This window comes from Amphiura filiformis, chromosome 12 (assembly GCF_039555335.1).
Source record: "Amphiura filiformis chromosome 12, Afil_fr2py, whole genome shotgun sequence".
Classification (NCBI taxonomy): Eukaryota; Metazoa; Echinodermata; class Ophiuroidea; order Amphilepidida; family Amphiuridae; genus Amphiura; species Amphiura filiformis.
The window spans coordinates 47,945,865-47,964,371 of record NC_092639.1 but is presented as its reverse complement, the minus strand read 5'-3'; the positions used below and the strand labels follow the sequence as shown (position 1 = coordinate 47,964,371).

The window sequence follows — 18,507 nt, the reverse complement described above, 5'->3', positions numbered from 1 at the left end:
TTTTGTTACTGCGTTTGTCAACAGAGTCCCAACGTACACTTGTGTAAATTCACATAAGTGTGCACGAGTCACACATTACGTAACTAGCTTAATTGCTGCGCCCAACTGTGTGCATGCTATTCTATATCAATACACAATATTATGAGTCCTATTTTTTACGCTTATTATAAGCCGAACAAACTTTAACAGTGAGAGTTCTTTCTAGAGAAAAAATAATGCCAGATAAATTTTCCCCACTCTAGCGTCAATCAATAGAAACTCATATGAATGCACATTCCAGGGAGATATTTGGAATTCTTATAAATTGCTTATACACTAGCTGGCAAACACGGCAGCATCTGATATTTTCCAGAAAGCATGTTCAAAAAAAGAAAATGTCAAATTCACTACTATTAGCCAGCTAAAAGTTATATGCTAATAGAAACATGCTAAATATGAAGATTATTATGCGTGAAGATTGCAAGAAGAAAGGGTGTGATCCAGAGCAATTTATTATTAGGTTAGCCCATGGGGAAACTTTCAAATGATAAAATGAGTGAAAATTAAAATAAAAGTCAGAATCTGTACTGATTGTACCATGGTTATTGTGTTTGGGCGACTCCACTTGAAATCTACACCCCCTGTTTGGGAGATTAAAGTCATATCTTCCATAGGGGGTATGTGGATTTTAACTGGAACTGCCCATTGTTAGGTGAGTTCTAACTCTTACAAATCATTTTTTAAATTAATGGAGCGTGGTTTAGGAACTTGGTATGGGCTATTTGAATTTCCATACACCCCCTATGGAAGACATGAACTATATCTTCCATGCAATGAGTGTGGATTTCAAATGAGGTTACCTGAATGGGTGATTCCATTTGAAATCTACACTCCCTGTGTGGGAGATTAAGGTCATGTTTTGTATAGGAGGTGTATGGATTTCAACTGGAATAGCATTATCAAAGCTCGCTGTGATATCCAAACAAATAACAATACTCCTTTTGTTACATTAACCTTATTATACTGAATATAATCACTACGTTTTGTTTGTTTGTCTGTTTGTGTGTGTGTGTTTGTGTACTCGTTTGTTTGTTTATACAGCCACCAGTACCACCAATCCAGACCCAACCAATCATAACCACCAGCATTCCAGAGGGCAAACCTATCTCACCAGTGTCACCAACAATGCTAGCTAACAAGGATAACTTACTGTCAGAACCTATCAACAAGAAGTACAGGGCAACTCCAGAAAGAATAGGTGAGTGCAAAAATATAGTGTTGCCAAACCGATGATTTGGTAGCCCAATAGGGCGACTTTTGAAGATTTTCCACAAGATTTTTGATAATTTCCTGTTTCATAGAAACTTATGGTTAAAAAAACAATTGGGTGACTTTTCGACATTGGCACCTGCAACTGTCAGTTGTGCTTACAACAAACTAATGCAGACTTAAATATGTCAACCAGCAACCCGGTGTATGGGCAATCTATCTCAACTGGTCATCTTGATGTAATACTACAATTCCTGTAGGCTGGGCTGGTACATACGACACCTCCTACGTACCAAACCCCATCAGGATGTTATTGGGGTTAATATTTTTGTTTATGGACTTGAACAAGATGTAGAACAAAAATTGCAGAAAAAGACTATCTTCTTGTAACATGATATTAACTTGAATATTGTAGTGAAATGTCAAATTTATCAACCAGTCAAGCAACATTTTACGTATAGTTTGATTTGCTTTGTTTTTTCTACAGAACTTGAAAATATGCGTGTGAATATAAAAGAGATGTCTGAAGAGGAATTGGCCAAGTATAACCTGGGTGATTACAGTAATGAGGAAAGCTGGTAAGTGCATATAAACAAGGGTATATTGGGCTAGTCCAGTTGAAATCCACACTACCCCTGTGGAAGCTTTTGGAAATATCTTCCAATGGAGGAGTGTTTTTATAAACAATTTAGAGACTTACGAAGCTTCACAAATTTTAGTTTAATGGGCCCTTGGTGTCATCAACTTTGCTGCATTGTTTTGAAAAAGGAAGAATCGCTATAGTAAATCCTTACTACTTTTGAAGGGTACGGATCGTAAATCATTTCAGTGAAATGGATTTTACAATGCGTCGTAAGTTACAAATGATGTTGGGGTTGGTATTCTTTTACACATGCAATTCTTTGTTGGATATTTTTCACCTTTGCCCTTGAATTGAACTTGTGAAACTACTGGTGTGAATAGCTGTGAGGTTTGTTTTCATTTCAGGATGTCAAAATTATAATCTATTTAGGGCCTGTACCGAAATATTTGGTGGCAGCTTGGCTGGAGAGAGCTGGGAAGAGTTCAGCTGGCCTAGACATATGCTCAGCTTTTTACAGCTTTTCCATATTATTTTGCTCATTTAAATATGTAAGATTTGTTTTTGTACTGTCAAATCACTGGTTCTGATATATCCTAATGGCAGCGGAATAAATGGTTGAAGTATGCTGGTACTTGGGTGTAGCGCACATTAAATCACTGACATATATTTATTTTGGTTTGCCAGATAGACAAGTGTATAGACAATTTTTAACAATTTCCATGCATACTATCTTCCATATTTCATCACTTAAATGCATAAGTACCCACTGAGGTTGGAAAAAGCTGCAGTTTGGAAAAGCTGATGGAAGCTAAGAGATGCCCCAGCCAAGTTGCCACCATATATTTAGGTATGGGCCGTGAGTGGACAAATGACTTTAATGCCAGCACATTATTAATATTCTCATTTACTTGTTGCCTTGTAGCTCTGATGACAGTGATAGCGAGGAGATAGTCCTGACTAGGAAGAGAAAGAGTCGTAAGCTCCAGTTAGATGACGAGGATGAGGCGGACGGTGATGATGATGAGGATGACGAAGACGACGATGATGAAGATTATGAAGAGGAGGATGAGAATGTAGAGGATGAGGAAGAATTAGGTAAGATGAATCTTTTGTTTATGTGTGGTTTTTATTTTTGCGGTTAATTTCAGAACTGAATTAAAAAAAGCCTGCATACCTATTTTGTATCCATAGGTTTTAATGTGTTTGTAATCGCAAATATGTGTACATCCATATCAAAAGGATGCATTTGTCGGCTGCTACATGTGTCTCATTTCACATAATAACTGGGAATAAATACCAGACTCATTTCAAGTGGAGGTCACTTAAAATCATCTTGAGGTCACATGGCTTATTAATACAGAGAACAGACCATAACCATGTCACTTGGGGATGCTTTGAAGTGACCTCCACTTGAGATGAGTCTGGTATTTATTCCTAGCTATTACATGAAATGAGGCACATGTAGCAGCCGACAAGTGCATCGTTTTGATATGGAAGTACACATATAAGAAACATTAATGAATGTACTCGCCTCAATGTAGTGTACTGTGTACACATCTGAAACTTTTCAGCTTTTTAGCAGATTTGAGCTATTTTACCCCAATTCCACACTGTTTTCAGCTTTATTTTGAGTATTTTCCGCTTTTTTTTATCTCTAAAATCTCACATTTCAGGTCTATAGGTTTATAGAAATAGAAATTTATAGAAATATGTTCATATATCACCAAAAACTTGAAAATTTGGCAAAAAATTGATGATTTTTTGGCAAACATATTTTGAAAATGTTCTGGATTTTTTTTTTTTTTTTCAAAAATATCCAGTCAAAATAGTAAATTGTGGCCAAAAAATGGCTGGTTTTATATGATTTGTGCAAAACGTATGATAGAAAAGTTTTCCCAAAACAATAAAGGAAAACAATTAAGTAATTAATTAATTATTTTCAAGCTTATAATTTAGTCACAAGGAGCTCTTCACTTTTCACTCAAAATGATTGACTTGTGTGAATAATCACTTAATGTATAAAGCAACCACAACAGAACATAATAAGTGATTACCAAATCTTGAGATAGCATCTTTGTGTCAAGTAATACGAGTTTTCAATATTTTGGTTACAGAAACGGATGAAGAGGATGAAATAAGTGATTTCTATTCAGAGTCGGAGTCTGACATCTCCTCGTCATCAGAAGAAGAAGAGGAAGAAGTAAAAAAGGAAGAGTACACTCCCGTCAACCACATCAGGAGTGTAACCAGTCTCAAGGCACAATGGCTTAGCAATACATCAGCACCGCACATCAAATCTCCTGATGAATTGGAAAAAGAACGGAAGGAGAAAGAAGAAAAAGAACGACTGGAGAGAGAAAGAAAAGAGCAGAAGCAGAGGGAGAAGGAAGAGAGACGGCGCATCAGACAAGAGAAGAAGGATGCTATCAGGCTTGAAAAGGAGAGAAAGGAATTGGAGGCACTGGAAGAGGCAAAGCGGGAGCAGGAAAGGGAAGAGGAGGAACGAAGGAAGCAGGAAGAATGGGAGCGAAAGATGGCAGAGAGGGACAGACTTGACGAGGAGGAGAGAGAAAGGAAGCTCCGAGAAGCTGACATGGTGGACACACTGGGCGTCAATGGAATTGATTTTGCAGATAGTGATATGGATGAAGAGGATGAAGTGGATGAAGATTACGAGGACGACGATGATGATGTGGATGAGGATGATGTGGACGAGAATAAAGAACCACCTGTGGAACTCAAAAGGATTAAAACACCCGGACCTCCTAGGTGGAGAGATAACCTTGCACAGAGATACGCATCCTATGAAGAAGATGATGATCTGGCTGTGGTCACATCGGAAAATCAAGATGAGAAACCTGAAAAGAGTCTTACTGATGATGAGAAGGCGTCACTTAAGAAAGAGGAATTATTGGAAAAGGACAAGAAAGTATCTCCAAAAGTTCCACCTAGGAAGCTTCTTGTGAGTGGATTGGATGAAAGTGACAACGATGATGTGACAAAGGCAGGAAATAAGACGCCTGATGAGGAATCGGAATCACTTGATGATAATAAAATGTTTGAGGTACTTAAATTGGAGGAAGATGAAGGTCTTCCAGATGAGAGGATAACCCAGAAGGAATCAACAGAAAGGAAAGTTACACCGTATATGCTTAAGCAGCAAAGCTACATCGCTGTGGATGACGAGGATTATGATGATCTTGGCGAGGATTCGCCGATGGAGTTTGAGGATGCACAAGAAGACCTGAATAAGTTTGCAGACGACGTTGATAATATCAGAAAAGATGGAGACGGTGAGTCGGAACATGCACATGAAGAAGGGGAGACTGAAACGAAAGACGAGGAATCATCGAAAGATGAAGATATGCGTCTCAGAACCGCTTCAGCAACGACAGAATCTAGTTTCACGATATCAACACCAACCGGTTCTGTTACATCGTTATCTTCATTTAATCTCGGCAATAGCTTACCCCATCAAATAGGGTTTGACTTGGACAAAGATGAACTAGTAGATTTAGACACTCCTGTTATAGAAGCTTACAACCCACCCGGGATAAGCACAACTAGCGTTAAAGATGTTATAGCAAATCCTTCGGATACTACTTTAGTTAATACAGACCTTGACACAAGAACTCTTGAAGGAGATCAAAATGATGCAGACACTGAGGATGTTTTAGCAGAGTACAGGATGCAAATGGAACAATTAGAGGAGACTGAAACGCCTAAAACGTCTGTAAAAGTGGAAAGTGAAAGAACTGATTCTCAATTTGAGGAATTCACTTTGCCTGAAACTGATACTAAAATGTCTTTAGAAAACAGTACTCCTTTAAATAACAAGAAAGATACAGAATCTTCCCGGCCTTCAACGGTGGTTGCCGGTGTAATTAAAACTGTGTCTGATGCGGACAATGTATTTTTAGCGGACAATGTCTTTATAGACAAAGCATCTCCCAAACATGGAAATAGGAATTTTAATAATGCCGTTGTGTCTGCTGCGGAAATAGGTAACGACGAGAACACAGGGTCGGAGAGTGCCGGGGAATTTGTTATGGGTGCAAACACTATACAACCATCTATGATCAAATCGGACACTTTGAAACATAAGAAAAATAGACGATCGTCAGGGTCAGGCACTGCTAGAATAAGATCGGATAAAGTAAAAGAACAGAAAGGCAGTCCTAGAGGGAGCCCTATGGGTAGTCCTTCCAAGAGGTTGCTGCCTAAAGTACCAAGTGCAGAAGCTGACAGTCCGCAGGAAATGAGTATAAGTATGCAAATGAAGAGACGCGGTGAAATATTACTACGGGAGAAGGCAATGGCAGCGTTGAAAGACCGCCCCCGAGCAGAGTCGGAGCCAGTTTCGGGCCAAAATGATCAGAATATGTCTAATGTCAGTTCTGTTTTGGATGATTCTAGGACTCGTTCACAAAGTGATGTTACAGATAGTTTCCACACGCCGACGGGTCATCTGACTCCGGTTACCCCGTCCGGTGGCGAGAAGTCGCCGGTAAGTGACACTCCAATGCAATTTTCAGGCGGCGTTCCAAAATCGGAATCAAAGTCGAAAGAAAAGAAATCAAGGTTAAGTTTGATTCGCAGGGACAAGAAAGATATAAAACGTCGTAATGCGGTGAGAAGCAGTGCCATACCAGATGACGTGGATGTCATGGCAACGAAGACACCATCGACAAGGAAACTCCTCGGTAGGAAATCAAAGAAGAAGTCGAAGAGGAAAGGAGCATCTTCTCAAGATGAATTGGAGGCATCTGGTGGAGTTGATTCGGTTGATGGTGCCAAGGCAGTGGTGTTCCCAGAGCCTGACATCTTAGTTGGGCTGCAGTCAAGATTAATTCCAGAATCCAAGTTGAAGAAACCACCAGGTGAGAACCAATGAATCGAAAGGGCTATTCTGATTGAAATCCATACACCCCCTGTGGAAAACATGACCTTAACCTCCCACAGAGGGAGTATGAATTTCAAATGGGGTTACCTGAATGGGTGACTGTATTTGAAATGTACACCCCCTGTGTGGGAAATTATGGTCATGTCTTCCATGCCAGAGATGCCATTTTTCAGTTTTTAGAGTTCAAATCCCACGTTTTTAATTTATTTTCAGCTTATTTTGGGGCTTTTTTGCTTGCATTCACATGCTTTTTCAGGTTTTTCTCATCAATTTCAGGTTTTTGAGTGAAACTGAGTGACATCTCTAGATTTTGACTAGCATTCTAACATAGAAGGATATGTGGACATATTGGTATGAGTTTGGCAGAGTGCCGAATATTGATTTGTTTCTGTCAAACGTGTTATGCACTCATTCTCTTTAATTATAGAATGGTGTGATAAGAGATATATGGTTAGATAATGGTGCGGTTCCGCCGCGGCTGATCCCTATTCAATAATTTTGAGAGAATTCATGTGTAACATGAATTTGAGACTAATATATTTCACAGATGTTTCCATATACTCCAAAATGAGTGCATGTAAGCATGCATGGTAATTAGTCAATTGAAATGTTTTATACCTGTGCTATCATAAAACTAGGAACGTAAATGTGGGAATAAATTATACCACTTGGATCAATTTTAGTTCAGCGGCTAAATAAAGTGGAAACTTCCACGCTACATTTATTTTTAATTATATTCCTTATATGTCTAGGTCAATGTTAGGAAGCTTAGAATTGTGGAATTTTAAAACTTATGTTAAAAAATCTTTCATGTATAGCTCGTAAACAGCTGAGTGTAGATCCCTTGCTAACAGGCGACCTTGACGACACCACTACAGATGAAGAAGAGGTGGCTCCAGAAGAGATCGCAGACGATACGCCAACAACGTCAACTAAAGATAAAGGTGGCAAGAAAGGCAAATCGCCTCGTAGGATATGGGGCAAGAAATTCAAGGTAAGCAACGAGAAATCGATGGGAAGGTATCATCGTTAAATTATGAAAGATTTGAAATATTCAAAATGTATGGAACTTTCAACACTCTGACTTTGGGGGATAGGTACTGATCAGGGGCATACCAGGACAACAATCGTCCCGCTAACTCGGTGCTTAAATGACTTTCCGGAATGAAGCGTGCGAAAATGTGTAATGTTACGGCTAAAATGTGTCAAAATTAGTACAATTGTGGCCTAAAATTGGGCCAAAGCAAGATGCACATTGCAACTTTTAGTTAGTTTGGTCGGTACGCCTCTGCTATTGCTATGAGAGAGAGGATGCAAAGTTGCTATAACGAGAGATGATCGTTTGTATAAATATTACTATGTATATACATGGACATCACTCAAACATGTTGAATGGCCATACAGGCAAGTGACATCAAATTGACATCCCACATACAAGCCTAGCATAATCTAATGCTTGTTTCAAAGATAATTACACAAAGTATGACAATTTAGGAAAAATACCAAATAATCGTTAACTTACAAATCCAATGTATGCAACTGTTGTCGAGTGTTACTAAAAATATTTTCATGGTAAATTATCATTTTGTTCCATCTAATGATGCATCAGCGGATTCGTCAGGTAAAAGAAACTTGTGACCCTGTCAGTCTCATTCCCTGAAGCCAAAGTTCAACCTCTCCACATGATGAGCAAACCATGGTCCATGCAATCTCCTTTGCTTAGTATCATAGGTAGAGTTCAAGTGAACAAATAATGAGGTAGAACTTTGGCTGGTGGAATGATGCTATGTAATATATCACCTTGGTGAGGTTTTTTCCAACTGGTGTTTCCAGAGTTTTTCTCCTCCTAATAACACTGCTGGCACATGCCTTCACCCTTGATTTTGTACCTCATTTCTTCCCTAAGCCTTTCATAGTAAAGCTTAAGCCGCTGTACAATGTAGCTGTGTAATTTATGCTGTTTACATATTTTTGTCAATTTTGTTTCTTAATTGTGCTTGGCTGTTGGATTATAATTTCAGAAGGTACAGTAATTAACGCTGAGTGCTGTTAACCCCATGAGAACTACTGTCTTTCTTACAACAGTTCTGATTGGTTCATTTATTTAATTACATGATATATTCATCTGAGGGACCAATTAAAATACAGCTTCTAGATATTTAAGGTCAATCATCAGCAGCCCTACCACCATTCTTACAATGCTGCTGCTTGGCTCAATAAATCATAATAGTCTTCTTATAACCAATCAGCAGGTGGAAGTCACGAGGTTAAGCCTCTTCAGTCCTACCACCATTACCATGTTGCTGATTGGCTCAATAAACCGTGATAGTCTTCTCTTAACCAATCAGCAGGTAGCACTCATGGGGTTAAATTACATGTGATAACAAGATGCGTTCTATCCACAGACCTCCTGATATTGAGCTGTGTGTGAATGTTGCCTTCTTAAAATGTATGTGTGTGGGGGTGTGTTTACCTTTGTATGTATCAGTTTGTGGTGCGCTCGTGAGAACACTGGCAAACAAGGACACACCAATCTATGTAATTGTAGGAATTGCTGATGTCCACATTTCCTAGAAGGTGTTTCTAGATGCAAAACAGCATAAGAAAGTGTATTTGCCATTTGCCAGCAAAGTGGTTACCTAACTCCCGGGTAACTGGATCACACAGCTTTTGGAATTGGTAGTACATGCTATAGACTTTGTGTTGCGATCACTCCGATCATGGTGCAGAACTCAAAAGTGTGACCCAGTTGACATAGCGATAATCGGATTACACGTAACACTTCGCTGGCGAATTGACCGCATTTGCTGATGAAGCTAGGATAAGGTCTGCCCTTGGATTGTAAAACTTCAGTAGGGTGGGTCAATGTCCATGGTTGCCGAATATGTTCACCCCTATGTAGGGTGTGTGTTTAGTGTATACAGGCTAAATTATATTCATGTTGTAGTGTGCTATTGTGCACATATTGGTGTGTGAGGAGTGGGGGTGTGTGTGTTTTCTCCAAGAAATGTGACTAAAGGTGTCTGTACAAACACAAGCTTGATGTCTAAGCATTTCAATCACGGCTTCATTTTCTGGGCAATAAATGGTAAAATAAATAAAATTATATCCTGCTATTTGCACTCCTATCATATATACCTATTTTCAAAGGAGAAGCTTTGGCTTGAATCGCAATTCATTCTGACTTCACATGCAACTTCATTTCCAATATATAGCACTGAATTGAAAGATCTACAGAGTTGAGGGGATGTATTAACTTTGATCAAATGATACATGATGGTGAGATGTCTGTTCAAGTTGAAATCCATACACTCCCTATGGAAGTCACAGCTGTAATCTTCCACACAGGGAGTGTGAATTTCAAATGGGGTCACCCATTCAGGGTCGTCTGCTCCAAATTGGGCTATTCCAGTTGAAATTCATACACCTCATATGGAAGACATCATCCACACAGGGAGTGTGAAAATCATCCACACAGGGAGTGTGAATTTCAAATGGGGTTAACTGAATGGGTGACTCCATTTGAAATCTACACTCCCTATGTGGAACATTAAGGTTATGTATTCCATAGGGGTAGTATGTTTATCAAGTGGAATAGCCCGGTACATGTGATACACATCAGTGTGCTATGTAAACTTTTTGTAATGAAACCTAAGAGTAGTTATTACCCTGATCTGGCAGATTTCGCTACAAGATACTTTTATGTAAAACGTAAGTTAAGTATGTTCAATGTACCATTTGGTATGTCATGTATCTCATTGTTATTTTTATTCACGTTCTTGTCATTTGCCTGTAGTTTGAATGAGATTAAAACACTGAATAATTAAATAAAGTTGATTTTTATTACCATTTTGGGAGTTTGTATTAATGTTTCAAGGAATTTTTTATTTATTTATTTTTTTATTTTTTTTTTTTGCTTGAACTAATAATTATGCTGATTTGGTGTGTGGTGATTGGCTATGGAGAACATATCTGTTGCTTTCCTTATTTTGAAATTAAAAAGTACTCTAACCTACCTAAAAAGTTTATGAATGGGACAGGGTATGTTTGTTATTCTGATCAGTTGACTTTCTATTCATGTAAGCATGTTTATGCAGTAATTGAGTAAGAGGGTTTTCAATCAATTTGGCCCAAACACACAAAATATGTCGATTTATGTGTATATAGATACTTTGTGCGTAACTAAAATGGCCAATTTCTGTAGTAAGAACCCTTGCTGGTTTTTTTTTTCAAAAAAGGTTGTTAACACATGACCTTGAGGTCAAAAGGTAAAAGTTAGTCAGGTTCATTTGGGGTCTTATGCTTCTGCTGAATTTTGAGTTGTAGGGATACTTACTTTTTACAGTATGCCTGAAGTAACAGAGATGATTAGCTGAGCCAAGATTTTTATTTTTCACATTGTTAAACTAAAATCTTTGCTCATTTGTTTTTTGATTTTCTCATTTGGTTTTGGCTGGCACTAACCAAGTTTTGTTTTTTGCCTTGTTCACTGACTTGCCTCCACAGGTGTTACATAAGAGGTCATCCAAAGTAGAAAAGGTACATTCTTGCATCTGTCTGTCTCCGTCTGTCCGTCAACTCCTGTCACTTACCCACCTAACCAGATACCTACCCACCTAGACACCCACCTACCTACCCACCCAAACATCCACCCACCTAGACACCTACCCACCCACCCACGCACCTGTTTGCACCCTTTTGTTGTAGCACTTTATGTTCTGTAATGGGCTGTTCTAGTTAAAATCCATGCACCCCTATGGAAGACACAACCCTAACCTTCCACACATGGAGTGTGAATTTTAAATGGGAGTTACCTGAATGGGTGACTCCATTTGAAATCTACACTCCCTATGTCAGAGGTTAATGCCATGTCTTCCATAAGGGGTGTATGGATTTCAAGTGGAATAGCCTGATGTGATTAGATAACATAAACAAGGTTTCTCTATAGATTTTCTTGCCCCTCTGACTTAATAATCCCTCCCTGTTTGTGAAGTGGACTAATCCAACCCAATTGAAAATGGAGTGGCCCAATCAAATTTTTCATGAAATGGACTGTGTGCATAGTTTTAAAATTTGCGATCATTGATTAGTATAAATTGTTGTTTTGAAGTGTATAACTATTGTTTATTATGCAGCATTCATTCAAAACCCAGTCGAAGATGATAATGGTCCGTTATTGATAAAGCGGCAAGCTCTTAGATATTTACCATACTTCACCAAACAAAATTATTATGAGAGCAAAACTCCCAAGGTCCAAAAAAAAATATAGTTTTAAAAAATCTGGAGAAACCCTGTTTGTGTATTGGATTGCACCTTTGTCATAGCAATGCAATTTAATATACCACAATCAATTATAATCAGAAATTCTAATTGCATGTTGAAAAGAAGAAAAAAGCTTAATAATTTTATATCTTGCAAAGTAGAAAAGAAATTTAATAAATAAGCAGGCAAGTAATGTCAATGTTAGTGCATGTAATATACTGCTTCTATTAAAACAATAAAAAGCCGCAAATAGAAAAAAACAAATTATGCCAATTTCTTCATCTATGAATGGGGCTTAAAGGTTGTAGGTGGCAGTTAGTGCCTTAAATTCTGCATGATATTGAACATTTTATGGAACATACATGTGTCCTCTCTACCAGTGTTTGATAACAATTTTGATTAAATGTGCAAGCTGTGCAAATTTACAATGAAAGCTTGTAAGCTTTATTCTTATTCTTATTAGCTAAGGTTTAGGATGGAGTCATTTCCATTTATAACCTTTTGTTTCGACTGGAATTGTGCAATTGCAACTTGAAGGCCAATTCTTGATGTACCCACTTCTCTTGATTTAACCACCCACCCCACCCACACTTTTCCGACTTGTAATTGTAACCCACCCAAACCCAATTACTGATATTTAATTGCAGATGCTGTGCAGCCACCTGATAAACCTTCTTTGATGCCCTACCAAGATGCAAAATACACAACATTCTTGCCGGAATTGGGCTGTTCCATACATCCCCTGGAAGATGATATTGCTATTTTATTTGCAGCTGAATTCACCATCAAATCTGGTGGAATTGTTAACACGTTTTTATTTTGGATGTTAAAATCAAGCTGAAACTTGTTGAAATCCATTTTTTTTTTCTTCAGAATTTGGCCCTAATTTGGGGAATTTTGTTTCTAAAATGCTCCCCACTTTTCCCACTGTTTTCAGATTTAACAATTATCATTGGATCAAGAAGGGCTAAAATTTAGTTGGAATTTTAAAATCCTCCTAAAGGGATGAGATTTGTAAATGGAATAGACCATTTTATGATTTTTTTTAGACTTGACTTTAAAAAAATGTATTTTGGATGATTTTGTGTCCAAAGTAAAAAAAAAATCTGTTTCCTCATAAGAGCCGTCAAATATTCAGTAAATCGGCAAGTTGTGTATTTTGTGTAATCGCAATAATCACAAATAAACCTACCTTTCCTTCAACAGCCAGCTCCATAAACTCACTGTACACCTTATGATACACCTTATGCAATTTAAGAATTAACCAAGTATTTTATTTGCTGCTTTTAATCAGTGAACAAGTAAATATTTTTTTAATACTTCTTTTGCTTTTGTGACGCTGCTGTGCTTTACTGATAATACTTAACTTTATAACATTATTGTGCATATTATATATAATGTGTTAATTAATTTTCGCATTCAAGAAACACAGGATATGCCACACATGCCAACTGCACTCTCAATGCAGCACTTCTGATTCCCTTGGTCTTTATACCCAACTCATTGGGATTCTTGATTTCAGCAGTCTTGTATCAAAAAATACATTCTTAGCTGTCACATCCAAGGCTTTAAGCACTTCTGATCCCCCTTGGGCATTACTACTGAGCATATACAATCGGTATTCTTGATTTCAGAAGGGTTCTGTTTTTTCACAACATTTTAAGGTGATAAGTTCCGTTACTCCCTTGACCTCACTCCTGATATCTTGTGGCCTAATCTTGATTTACTCCACTCTGGTTTCACTGGGCTATATCTTGATTTCAGGGATCTTCCATGCCGCACAAGGATTAATGCTGCAAAAGGATTATGTAACATTTATCTTCTTCAGCTTCACTGCCTGTTCTGTAACCTGCATTCTATATTCAGAGGGGCTAATTGTTGATTTCAGCAATCTTCCATGTTGCACAAGGCTTAATGCTGCAAAGGGATTATGTAATATAATAATCTTCTTAAACTGCACTGCCTGTTCTTTAGACTTCATTCTAGATTCAGAGGCGTTAATTCTTGATTTTGGCGATCTCCCATATTGCATAAGGCTAAAAGCTGCAAAGGAATTACGTAATATTTAAAAAATCTTCTTTAGCTTCAATACCAGTTCTCTAGGCTTCATTCTAGATTCAGAGGGGTTAATTCTTGATTTCAGCAATCTTCTATGTTGCACAAGGATAAATGCTGCAAAGGGATTAATGCAGGGCCGTCAGTTCTGTAGCCTCTTTTAATATCCTATGACCTGTTCTGCAGACTTCATTATAGATCTACCAGGCTTAATTCTTGATTTCAGAAAACTGCTGCACAAGCATCAAGACTACATGCACTCGCTGAAATTTTTACACCCTCGCTAAAAACCTCAATATATTAGTTTTAAGTTAATGCATGCCGAACAATGAAACAAGACATGGTTTTACAACAAAACAGGTTTAAAAATACATTTTGAAAAAAATTATGTTTTTGTTGGCATCGGCATGTATTTTCTTTTAACCAAATAACCAATACCATAATTTGTGCACAATTTGCATCATATTTTACGGGAGATTGGACTATATATACATTGGTTTTCTACTTTGTAATTTCTTTCCGAAAGCTGCGGGTTTCGTCAAAGTGCTCATTATGAATATTTTGATTTTCTTGTTATCAATAAAATATATTGTTGTTTTGTATTTTCTTCTACTCGCTGTTTTGCGTTCGTCTAAAGGAACCTGTGGATGAAAGCCTAGTATGTATTTTTATTCTTAAGATAAAGTTTATATAAATTGCATCCATTTCACTGTGGTGCGCACGGCATGTTTGAGGTGAATTTACAATGTAGTACCAGCAGTGTTTGAAATATGATGGGATCTTTGGGCTGAGTTTCTGTGAAAATCACTTTGGGCCATGAAAATTTGACACCCAAGTCAGCAAAATATTTTCTTGGTTCTTGAATGATTTCTATAAGTCTTTTTCAAAGCTTTTCAAAAATAGAAAATATGCTCTTATTCTACCAATACTTGTTGATTTGAAGTCTTTTGAGACATAAAAGTTGTGACAAGTGTCTGTAATTTGTGTTTTAACTCACAAAACTTGGACAAGGGCCTTAATTTGTTTTAATTTAGGTTTGTTTGGAAGTGACATAAGTGTGTTTTTCACTGATTGCAGTATCAAATTACACATGTGTGCCAATCTAATCCTGCAGAGCCTATACACATGCATACAAGGGCAGTTTGTTGACACACCTGTGGCACAAGCATGTAAAAGCACTGATGTGATCTCACTTCCAAACTTGGGATGAAACTGTCAAATTTTGGACCTAAGGACTTGATTTTTGATCACAAGCCATGAGCAAGTTTGTTTCACCTTAATGCAGTGATTTTCACTTTTTTGGCTGAAGAAAAAAATAGCCCATCTCATAAAATGACCTGCTGAATATTGTAAATTCATCTTCAAGAGTACACATTATTGCTTGCCAAATCATTTTATGTGGTAATTTTTGGATTGCTTGTTGGTAAGTAGGTTTGCTGTAAATGTTGATTTTTGTTACTTTTGATTTTTGTTGATTTGCAAATTTTAATTGGTTTGATGATAAGTTATATAGCTAGTGTAGTGACTCTTTATATATAGATGTTTGAATGATACAGTGGTGGTACCAGGAGTTTTATTCTGGGGGAAAGGGGGCAAGAAAATTTTGGGGTACAAAATTGTGAAAAATTGCTTAAAATCTTGCACTTTTGGCCAAAAATGAAAAAGATTTCTCATCTTGACTAGCCCAAGATAGTGAGGGGGGAATGACTCCCATGCCCCTGGTGTCGTCACTGGTGTATGTTAATTTAAGTTCACCCATTGTATGTATTTTTAGTTCACTGCAATATATCCTAGTATTAAAATAAAAAAAGATTGAAATTTGAATATTTGTAATGAAATTTGTAGATCTGTAGTTCATTTTTGTTTTTTTATACATTCATGCACTTTTGCATGAAGTCACTTTTGGCACCAATTATTCACAATATTATAACCATGATATATCTAGATTTGAGAAATATGATGTTTTTACTTTTTTGCACTTCACTCATCAATATGATTTTTGTACACAGTTTAATTTGTAACTTTTACGTAGATGGATAAAACATTGGTATTGATTGATTGATTGATTGTAGTGAAATGATTCCGTCAATAAGAATCTTCTGAGCATGTGCAGTGGTCATATTTTTAGCTGCTTGAAGTGATGAGTGACATGGATGTTGGAATGGATGTAATCGGTGTCATTTTTGTATGATGAACAGTAGTTATGTTGTTTAAAAAGCTTAATAAATGTGTTTTCCAATCTTCCAAAATTTGATAATGCCAAAATTCACATGGCTCATATCACATTTGTTTGTTGATATTCTTCATTTTGATGAAATACATCTGGATGTTCTCAGAAATTGTGAGAACTTGGAACTATGGAACCAATTTTTTTTCAGTCAGCTTGCAGGCATAGAAGGCTCATCATTTTTTGCATTCATTTCTAATATTTGCTAGTGCATGTACAAAAGTAGTAGTTAGATTTCACCAAAATTGCATTTTGATCAAAATTTCACTGCTTTTTCTTCTGTGCGCAACCAACTCTTTCTGATTATATTGAAAAGTTCAAGTAGCTATATACTCCATCGAGCTAGTTACACTTTTAAGTATAATATATATCTTGTTATCTTACAAACACTAGATAAGTTCACATCAAATTTAAAATACTTTGTCAACTTTTCAGCAATTACGTCATCATGGTATTTTCCTATTACTACTAGGTGCATGTATGCAACAAAGATTTAACAAATTATTATCTGAAAATTGACCTTGAAAAGGTGGCAGAGCGCTTGTGTATCGCGCTTGGCATTGATCCCGGGAACAGTTTAAAGGGGTTCTGTAAAAGTGGAAATTTTTGCGCGATTAATTTTTTGGGCTGTCCCAATTGTTAACTGTTTCCCTTTTAAATTCATGATTCTAAGTTTTCTTAAATTGACCTATGCACAAAAGGAATATATTTGCGCATTGTTATTTTCACGGTCGCATTCCAAGCTTCTACCGCGAAAATAATAACACACAAATATTTTCGTTTTGTGTACAGGTCAATGTACTGAAACTTTAAATTGCAAATTTAAAAACAAGGGAAACTGTTAAAACTTGGCCATGCGCAAAAATTAATTGCGCAAAATTTCCATAAAAAAGTATCCGTAAAATTATTTTGTTGCTCTTGTTAATGCTGAAATTGAATTACCTTGCTTGCTTTGAAAATTTCCTCAGTAACAAATATTTTTTTAAAGCTTCAATTTCCAGAATTTTAATGTGTTTATGGCCCCATTTCCAGAAATCTAAAATTTCCAGAAACATTATGCCCCTGAGAAATGTTGTTTTTTATTCAAAAGGGGAAATGCAAGAATGGTGGTGGAATTTCTATACCTTCCATTGCAGCCATATCATGACACTCTGTATATTGTCATTAAATTTGTGCCTTATTATCTCATCAAATTCTTTGCAAAAAGAAGGTAAAAAATATAGAGAAAAAAATTAATCTTTAACTTAATTCCTCTCAAAAATACAAATTTCCCAGCATTTCAACTTGCTAAAATTGTAGAGTTAAATCTTTTTCTTTAATAACACTTTGAGAGAGGAATGATTAGGCAAAATTGTTCTTCCATATTTTGGTACAAAGATGTGGACAAAGTACTACATGATTTTGTTGTGTTCCAATCATAATTTGAAATGCCACACTTATATCAAAAGCAAGCAAAAATCATGAAATAGCCCTTCGAAAAATACAAGAATTAAAACAGTGGGGGTTACCTTCATCATGAAGTAGTGGGTACGATACAATCAGTTTACTTGTGTTTATTTTCATTTGAACGTGTTCAGGAAAAGCGCAAGTTGGAAGAGGAAGAACTAACAGAGAAGCTTACGCGTCGTGTGCAGAAGGAGGCTCGCAGACAACACAAGCAGCAGCAGCAGAAGCGGCTGCGTATGGCTCAAGAGATTCAGCGGCAGTTGACGGAATGCGAAGTCAAACAGAGGCAGCTTGAGGAGAGGGGGATTGAAGTGGAGAAATCACTTAGGGGAGAGAGTAAAGGTAAGTAGAATAGCATTGGGCTATTCCAGTTGAAATCCATACACCCCCTATGGAAGACATGACCTTAATCTCACACACAGGGGGTGTAGACTTCAAATTGAGACACCCATTCAGGTAACTCCGTTTGAAATTCACACTCCCTGTGTAAGGTCATGTGTTCCATGTTTTCTGGTAGTCTGTCAGAATTTGTGAGTGTGATTTCTAAATTGGTAAGGCATATTAGTGATGACTTGGTGGAGAGGTGACAATTGGCAGTCTTCAAATTCTGTAATATTTTGGTCACAAAATATGCTAATAAGGTAGCTCATTTGCATAAATCAAATCTCATGAGCACTATTATTTGGAACTCGTAAGGTGTATGGTAGCAAAACCTGGTGGAATAAAGCATATGGCTTCCTTACCTGAGTCCCTTCCTTGTCAAAGATAGATAGGAAGTATCTT

General features: G+C 37.1%; 1 protein-coding gene across 15 annotated transcripts in view; it reads left to right on the top strand.

Annotated features, from left to right (window-relative positions):
* The window catches only part of LOC140166315 (uncharacterized), a 122,931-nt gene that overhangs the window by 90,432 nt on the left and 13,992 nt on the right, over window positions 1–18,507 (top strand). For 9 of the 15 annotated variants that reach the window (XM_072189741.1, XM_072189746.1, XM_072189740.1 and 6 more), the window contains 9 exons: window positions 1,081–1,237; window positions 1,736–1,826; window positions 2,754–2,926; window positions 3,946–6,711; window positions 7,553–7,728; window positions 8,344–8,355; window positions 11,241–11,273; window positions 14,689–14,709; window positions 17,856–18,066. In XM_072189741.1, the coding sequence (XP_072045842.1) occupies window positions 1,081–1,237; window positions 1,736–1,826; window positions 2,754–2,926; window positions 3,946–6,711; window positions 7,553–7,728; window positions 8,344–8,355; window positions 11,241–11,273; window positions 14,689–14,709; window positions 17,856–18,066 (3,640 nt within the window). The remainder of the gene's footprint in view (window positions 1–1,080; window positions 1,238–1,735; window positions 1,827–2,753; window positions 2,927–3,945; window positions 6,712–7,552; window positions 7,729–8,343; window positions 8,356–11,240; window positions 11,274–14,688; window positions 14,710–17,855; window positions 18,067–18,507) is intronic. The other 6 variants (XM_072189747.1, XM_072189739.1, XM_072189738.1 and 3 more) reach the window with 5 other exon arrangements.